Source organism: Syngnathus typhle, linkage group LG8, assembly GCF_033458585.1.
Source record: "Syngnathus typhle isolate RoL2023-S1 ecotype Sweden linkage group LG8, RoL_Styp_1.0, whole genome shotgun sequence".
NCBI classification, from domain to species: domain Eukaryota; kingdom Metazoa; phylum Chordata; class Actinopteri; order Syngnathiformes; family Syngnathidae; genus Syngnathus; species Syngnathus typhle.
In genome coordinates, this window is record NC_083745.1 from 15,197,507 (window position 1) to 15,205,689 (window position 8,183).

Below are 8,183 nucleotides of genomic sequence, written 5' to 3' on the forward strand. Positions count from 1 at the left end.
CTCAGAGCCTTACCCCGAACATTGATGAACTTGTGGAAAAGATGGGACACCACCAAGTATCACCCTCAACCTCAAACAAGTGAACATTACTGTGCAATCACATATTTAGAGTTTTTACTCAGTTCAAGTTTAAAAGTTAATATTTGTTTTCACTGCATGTTACTTCTCCTTAAACAAAGTGTTGTTTTTGATTAATAGATTTTTGCACTTTATTTTATTGTATTTCAATCCAATTATATTTTAAAAATATTTCAGTTGAGTGGATGATAGAAAATAGCTATTATTGTTTTTTTCTTTGAAGTAAATTTAGCCCACTTTTGCTAAAATAGAAAATATAGGCTACTGGTGCCTTGAATACCGGTTTCTTTCATTTAATGTTCATGTTATGGGGATTTTTATATAAAGGAAATTTGTCTTTTGTGTCTGTTGAAAATTAAAGATTACTGACAGAGCCATAAGAAAATATTGCTTTATTTATCTGATCATATTGGAATATATTTGTTAGGTTTTCAGTAGGTTCAATTTGGTTCACTAGACTATATGCGTCATTTAAAAATTTTTCAATGAACATTCGAACAATCCGGCCCTCGGCTTGTAGCTAAATTTTTTATTTGGCCCTCCGTCCATTTGACTTTGACACCCCTGCACTATGGCCTCCACTCCCATCTTCTGTCTCAGCTCTGCACTGCTCTTTTCTTCCCTCATTGACACACCACACATCCATCTGATCATTCTCATTTCTGCTCTGTTTAGTTTGTCTTCGTGTTCTGTTTTCCGGGCCCATGCCTCACGTCCGTACGTCATACTACCTCTGACACAGGCTGAGTACACTTGGCCTCTCATCTTCAGGGATGGGGCCTTAGATGTTAAAAAGGGCATGAGTTCCCTGAATTTCTTCCACCCGCTTCTCACCCTTGTGGTCACTGCTAGGTCCACCCCCCCATCAGCATTAAGCGTGTCTCCAAGGTAGCAGAGGCTGTCCACCACCTCGTACATCTCCCCATCTACCAAGAGCCCCTCTTGCTCAGCTGGGTTTGCTTGGGCGACTTCTCCCCTACACCGCTTGCAATGGAAGGTCTCACTTGCAGCTAGTAGGCTGCCTTTTACTCCGCTGCATCTTCGATGTACCCATCTCTGGCAACCCTTGCACCGGATAGAGTTAGCTTGCACTCCCTTCCCACAAACTCCACATGGCCATGATCCTGACTGCAATATCACTCCCAGGCCAGCACCACCGACCATGAACTTTGATTTTGCCGCATTCACCTTCATTCCTTTCACTTCCAGGCATGTCTTCCAGGCCGCTAGCTTGCTAGCTAGGTCTTCTCGGCTGTGAGCCATCAATACCAGGTCATCCGCGTAGAGCAGCTCCCATGGTAGTCCACCCCTCACTTCCCTCGATACCACATCCATCACGATAGCAAACAGTAATGGGCTGAGCACTGATCCCTGGTGCACCCCTACCCTTACTTCAAACCCATTACTGTCGCCAACTCCTGTTCTAACAGTTGTGCAGGCTCTGCAATAGAGAGCCATCACAGCCTTTACCAGTCCCTCTTCCACACCCGACTTCCTTAGGGTCCACCTCACCACCTCCCTTGGCACCCTGTCGAACGCTTTTTCCAGGTCGACAAAAGCAAAGTACAACATCTTCCTCTTCTCCTGATGTTTCTCTTGCATCTGTCGGATGACAAAAATTGCGTCTGTTGTACCTTTACCAGGCATGAAGCCATACTGCATCTCGTCCACCTTTACCCGTGTCCTCACCCTCCTTTCCAACACCCTCTCTAATAACTTCATTCCATGCTCCAGCAGCTTTATAGCCCTGTATGACCCGCATGCGAGTGGGTCCCCCTTCCTTTTGAATAGAGGCATCAGGACGCTTCTTGTCCAGTCCTCCGGAACGTGCCCCTCAGCGATGACACTGTTACACAGGTCGGTCATCCACTGCACACCGACGTCTCCCGCTGCCTTTAGCATCTCTGCCACCACTCCAGATGGTCCAGCTGCCTTTCCATCCTTCATGGCCTTCACGGCTTTTCCCACTTCTGTCCGTGTGATCGGGTCACATTCACCCTCGACTTCGTCGCATCCTGTCTCACCATCCCAGTCATTCTCCACATTCAGCAGCTTCTCCATGTACCTTTGCCATACTTCCTTCACTTCTCTGTTGTCTGTCACAATGTTGCCATCCTCGTTGTACAAAAGGCTGTAACATTGTTTGCATGTTGTGCTGTTCTATGTGCATGTTTGTGTTGGCAGCGGCTCTGCCTTGTTTTCCCGCTCCGCATGTCACGTGACTCCATGGGGTGATGCGGCATTCTCTGCGCATGAGCAGGGCAGCCCGGAAGAGAGCAGTTCACGGTATGGTGGTGTAGAAGTTCGCTAGTCACAGTTGAAGCAAAGTAAAGCCGAGTTCATGACCAAAAGGTAAGCCCTATATCTTTGTTGTCGTATAATAAGTATATTTGTTTGTATTTGTTGCTTTCGTGTCAGTTCGGGTCCTTGTATGGCACTCGGAGCGGATTCGCGGACGAGAGACACTTTCCTGCTGCCGCCATTCCTGTTCCTCATTTCGATCACTAGAGGTCTCCCCAGACCATCCGATTGCCCACATTACTATGAGTATCATTGAGATAAGCAAATCCGGCCACTTGTAGCATTAGAATTCAACCATGTACGTTGGCAACAACTTTATTATACTGTATTTCCTATAGGGTCATTTAAAGCATGTTTGTGCCATATTTGAAATATTTAGTTTGGGATTGTTTCTACCCTTATTCTTATTATTTGTTATTGCAGACTCCGCCATTCCATAAACCTTCAATTCTGCAACTCAATAAACCTGTCCATCCATCCATCTACCTTTTGGCCATTCCCTGTGTCCAGCGTCCTTTGCGGCCTCCTGTATTCTGACCGATACACCATCTTGTACACTATATACACCCAAGATCTAGCGTATTACCCTCCCCAACATTGTGGTCCTTCGAGTCGGATATAGTGTTCAGGATGGAGCAAGATCAAGAAAGATACCTGGATGTGAGGCCAAAACGTCGGACGCACTCCCCAGCTTGGATGCAGGACTTCGAGATGAACTACGTGGGATATGAGCACAGCGGCCAACCATGGTGGGACTCGTTTACACCGACCCCAACAGGCAGACCGTCATATCCACAGAAGGGACTAGTCCAGACGATCTCCTCGCATGCACCTCAACTTCACCCGGAGAGCTTCAAGGATGCTGCTCAGTATAGAGCCCCTCAGCTAGCCTCAAGCTTCACCCAGAGGAGGAATGCGGATGATAGAACCTTATCTGCACCTGTCCAATCATACCAACAACAGCCAACCCAGGACCCGATGTACCACCCGAACCGCCAAACCTTACAAGATGAGAATGCGGTTCTGCGTGAGACTCACGAAGCCATCCATGCCGGACTGAAGGAGCTAAATAAAGCCCGTAGTGACCTTCAGCAGCTGATTGACGTGGCCCACTCTCTAAGAACAGGCACGAGTCAAGTGAACATCCCTCTACCAGCATGTTCCAGTCCCAAACCACCTGATGGGGCCGTCACCACGAGCAACAGCTCGACATTCACTGAGTCAGAGGAAGAGGAGGATTGGCCTGATCCCCCGCCATGGCCTGAACCCGAGGAAGCCCTAAACACCAACCTCAGTGCCTTTAATCTGGGAGCTCATCAGTTACCTCCTTACCTGACTCCACCGAAGACCAAGCCTCTACACTACAGGCTTCAGCCACAACCAGCCCAATTCCGTCATCCACAGTTCATTCCTTCTAGCCGTGAGTCCTCCCATGTTCCTCCTGTACCGCCATGTAACTTACCCTTACCTCTAAGAGCATCCCCAACTGGTCCATCACATCTTCAAGTCCCACACTCTCACAGAACCACCCCTTACATGCAACCTCCATTCCCAGAGCCAGTGTACAGAGGACCCCAACCGACCATTCCCAAGTTCACTTTCCCGGATTCTAGTGAGTTTGCCCGGCTACGTATAGCATTAGAGAACCTCCTCCCCTCCAATGCTACAGAACTCTTCAAGTATCAGGTACTAGTAGACCATCTTAAGTTAGAGGAGGCCAAACTGATATCTGACGCCTATCTAAACTCCCCAACCCCCTACACGGACACCATGACAGCTCTCTATGACAAATATGGTCAACCCCATCAGCTTGCCCTAAAGAAGATATCCAGCGTCCTGGATGGCCCAGAGGTCAGGCGGGGTGATCCAATGGCGTTCCAGAAATTTGCCCTTCAAGTTCAATCACTGGTGGGTCTCCTCCAAACCTTGGGCCACAAAGGAGAAATTGAACTAAGTTGTGGCTCTCACATAGCTCGCCTACTGAGTAAGCGTCCTCCTGAACAGCGGGCCGATTTCCGCCATTCCCAGCCCACTCGATCTGGAGCCACATCCACCTTGAGGGACCTGTCAGAGTGGCTTCGCCACGAGTCATGGTGTCAAGACTTTGACAATTCTACCAGTAGCCGGAGCTCCAAGGAGAAGCAGAGCACTAAAGGGAACATTCGTCCTGTGGCTAAGCAAACAGCAGTCCTGCATAGTAGCCAGGAGCCCTCAGTGAAACTAGTTAAAGAGAAACCTGTCAAAGGGAAAGACAAGTCTAAGGTATACTGTGCCTATTGTGAGAGTACAGACCACTACCTCAGCCAGTGTAGTGGTGTAGCCCAGCTCACCAAAGACGAGCTGAAAGAGTGGATCCAGGAGCACAAGCGGTGTTGGCGCTGTGCCCGTCAACACTTTGCCGCTCAGTGCAACCTCAAGAAACCCTGTAACCTTTGTCAAGGCAAGCACCTTCTCGCTCTCCACGAGATTAACATAAGACCTGAGAAAGTTAAGGATGACTCACCTCCAAAGGCTGAAAGCTGCCTGACTACCTGTGCCGCCGAGTCCTTCTACCTTGACCGACCACATGTGGGGAACCGAGTCATGTTGAAGGTGGTGCGAGTACACGTGCACTATGGTAGTCAGAAGTTAGACACCTTTGCTATACTGGATGATGGGTCTGAGAGGACTATGCTGCTCCCCACCGCTGCGCTCGGACATCCAAGTTTTGCATGGCCATACAGTGTCATTCCGGGTCTCCTCTCCCACCAACCATTAGATAGACGAACTCGCAAAATTGTTAGGTGCGCCAGTGTGTGGATTAGAACATAGCAATTCTTGTGTTAAGTGTTGATCACAATTTGGAGTCAGATCAATAGCTAAAATCCGTATCCTAACAGTTTCTTGGTGACCCCGTACGTGATGTCAAGAGAAGGGTAATTGACAAACTCGTGGTCTGTGTCCAAGTCATCGGACAGTTAGTCTGGGACAGCTGTCTCCCGGTCGGCGTACCGTTTGGGAATAAGGAATAAGCGCACAACGTTGAGCTGGTACGACGTCTCCTAAACCCTGAGCTCATCAATGATAAGGTAAGCAGGATACCTGTTACTATATGTCGAAATTCTGCAAATTGAAAGAGGAAATTTAAGAGGAGACTGTCGTTCAGATCAAATAAGGTGTGCAAGAAGTTAAGTTACACATACGGTAAATAAGTTTGGAACTTACGTGTGTATTAAGTTACATATACGGTGAATAAGTTTAGAACTTACGTGTGTAACGTGTACGGTAAAGTCAGGGACTTGCGCGTACTAAGGATAGGTCAGGGACCTAGTGCTTCGTCGTGGCGGACAAGGGTGCGGTGACGATCGCATTCAAATAGCTGGGGTGCTTGTGAGATCCCCGAGGAGAAGTGAGGCCTCCTCAAAAAGTATCCGGTGGTAACAGTTCCTCCTGTGAGAGACCAGACCGCTAAAATATCCAAAATGTGCAACCAAATTGGGGGGAGTGTGTGTGTGATGAGAAGAATGAATGGAGTGATATGAGAGGAATGTATGCTGATGTGGAAGCGCAAATCGTGAGCTACATGAGAGATGGATTCGAATCCCTTTGTCTGTGTGTTCTGTGTATGTGCGTAATCTCTGTAAAAGATTCGGCTCATACCGGCAAGGGTGGGGGCCAGCAGGACGTGCGGGCCTGGCCAGATTGTGACGTCAACATTCATACAATGTTGAGGAGAAGTGAGAGAAGAGAGGGGGGCTAACTTGTAAATAGTGATGAGATAATTGTTCAATTGATGGGGGTTAATAATTATCCAAATTTCGGTGCAGTCATCACCTACTAAATTAATGGCCTGCAAGTACAATGTTGTTGCTGTGGTCCCTCAAAACATGTCGGAGAAATCAACGCCAACAAAAAAAATTACATCCAGCCTAGTTAAGACCATACCAAAGACTATAAAAATGGGACCCATTGCCTCCCTGCGTGTGTGACGATCATTGGGACTTAAAAAAAAAAAAAAAAAAAAAAAATTAAAAAAACATTTTATTTTTTATTTTTTTTTCTTTTGTACCCATGTATAATGCGCACCCCGGATTTTAGGACAATAAATTAGTAAAATTTTGCGCACTATACACGGAAAAAAACGGTACATAGATATGGACACGAAGATGCACGAATAATGATAAATCATACGACAGCAAAATAGTAATACGGGGCACTACTTTTAAAAAGGATACAGTAGGGCTTTAAATAACAAATACAGTGACATGACCCTTGCGACAATTGATTTATTTATTTTATGATCGGCACTTAGGGTTAGGATTAACAATCCATCCATCCATCCATTACTGGTGCGGCTTGTCCTTACGAGGGTCACGGAGGTTTACCGTTTTTTTCCGTGTATAGTGCGCAAAATTTTACTAATTTATTGTCCTAAAATCCGGGGTGCGCATTATACATGGGTACAAAAAAAAAAAAAAAAAAAAAAAATTTTATTTTTTTATTTTTTTATTTTTTTAAGTCCCAATAATCGTCACACACGCAGGGAGGCAATGGGTCCCATTTTTATAGTCTTTGGTATGGTCTTAACTAGGCTGGATGTAATTTTTTTTGTTGGCGTTGATTTCTCCGACTGCCCGTAAACGCACCACCGCGCTTCGTGCGCGCACGGGACAGCAAACGAGCAGGTGATCGAGCAAGCGTCTGATACGAGAGCATTGCGGTCGCATGGAGCGTGTTTGAAGTGAACAGCAGAGAAGAAAGGCAAAGTGTTGTGAAATAAAATGCACAGAACGGATGCGCAAGACACGTCAGCTATATAAAGAGCGAGAGTTGTTTTCTTCCTATTAGTTTCAATTCACAGTTTAATTAGCAGTTTCAATCAGCAAATAACAAAATGCGTATTACAGGTAATATTTTATTTCACAACACTTTGCCTTGTTCCTTTGGTCTCTGCTGTTCATCCTAAAACACAAAGGCGCTCTTTAAGCAATGCGACAGTGAGCGCCCGGCGCGCTGCGGTTGCGCGACCGCACCAAATTAAGCTCCCTGCGCAGTGCGCACTGAGGTCCACTTAAATTTTAGAAAGTACATCAGGACTTTAAAAATATCTTCTAAATTTCAGCGACGGCTCTGTCACAATAATCGGCCAGCCCGGTGCAGTTGGGCGGTCGGCGGCGCGCTACGGTTGAGCGTTCTCTCGCACGCTCTCTCTCTCGCTCTCTCTCGCTCTCGCACACACGCAAACCGGATATCATACGGAGGCCGCCATTACAGATGCGCAGAACGGATGAGCAAGACACGTCAGCTATATAAAGAGCGAGAGTTCAGTTCTCTACCTAAATCCGTATTACAGGTAATATTTTATTTCACAACACTTTGCCTTGTTCCTTTCTTCTCTGCTGTTCACTTCAAACACGCTCCATGCGCACGGAGCGCGGTGGTGCGTTTATGGGCAGTCGGAGAAATCAACGCCAACAAAAAAAATTACATCCAGCCTAGTTAAGACTATACCAAAGACTATAAAAATGGGACCCATTGCCTCCCTGCGTGTGTGATGATCATTGGGACTTAAAAAAAAAAAAAAAAAAAAAAAAAAAAAATTCTTTTTTTAAAAAAATTCATAAAAATTCGGTGCGTATTATACATGGGTACAAGCTTTTTTCCAGCATCAGCATGCCATTTTTAGGGGTGCGTACTATACATGGGGGCGCACTATACACGGAAAAAAACGGTAACAATAATAATTAGAATTTGTAATTTCTGGAGAAATTGTGTGTGAAGGCGAAGAGCCTGAATACAAATTCGGGGAATGCTACAAGATTATG

General features: G+C 46.3%; 1 protein-coding gene across 1 annotated transcript; it reads left to right on the top strand.

Annotated features, from left to right (window-relative positions):
• Nucleotides 1-2,331: 2,331 nt before the first annotated feature.
• LOC133157814 (uncharacterized) lies at nt 2,332-6,282 on the top strand. Its single transcript, XM_061284389.1, has 2 exons — nt 2,332-2,430; nt 2,803-6,282. Exon 2 carries the CDS (start codon nt 3,010-3,012, stop codon nt 5,188-5,190), a length of 2,181 nt encoding a protein of 726 aa, XP_061140373.1. The 5' UTR covers nt 2,332-2,430; nt 2,803-3,009; the 3' UTR covers nt 5,191-6,282.
• The last annotated feature ends 1,901 nt before the right edge of the window (nt 6,283-8,183 follow it).

Bases quoted from the DNA above. Each gene is read 5' to 3' on its own strand.
- LOC133157814 (XM_061284389.1), top strand. From the start codon at position 3,010: ATGGAGCAAGATCAAGAAAGATACCTGGATGTGAGGCCAAAACGTCGG.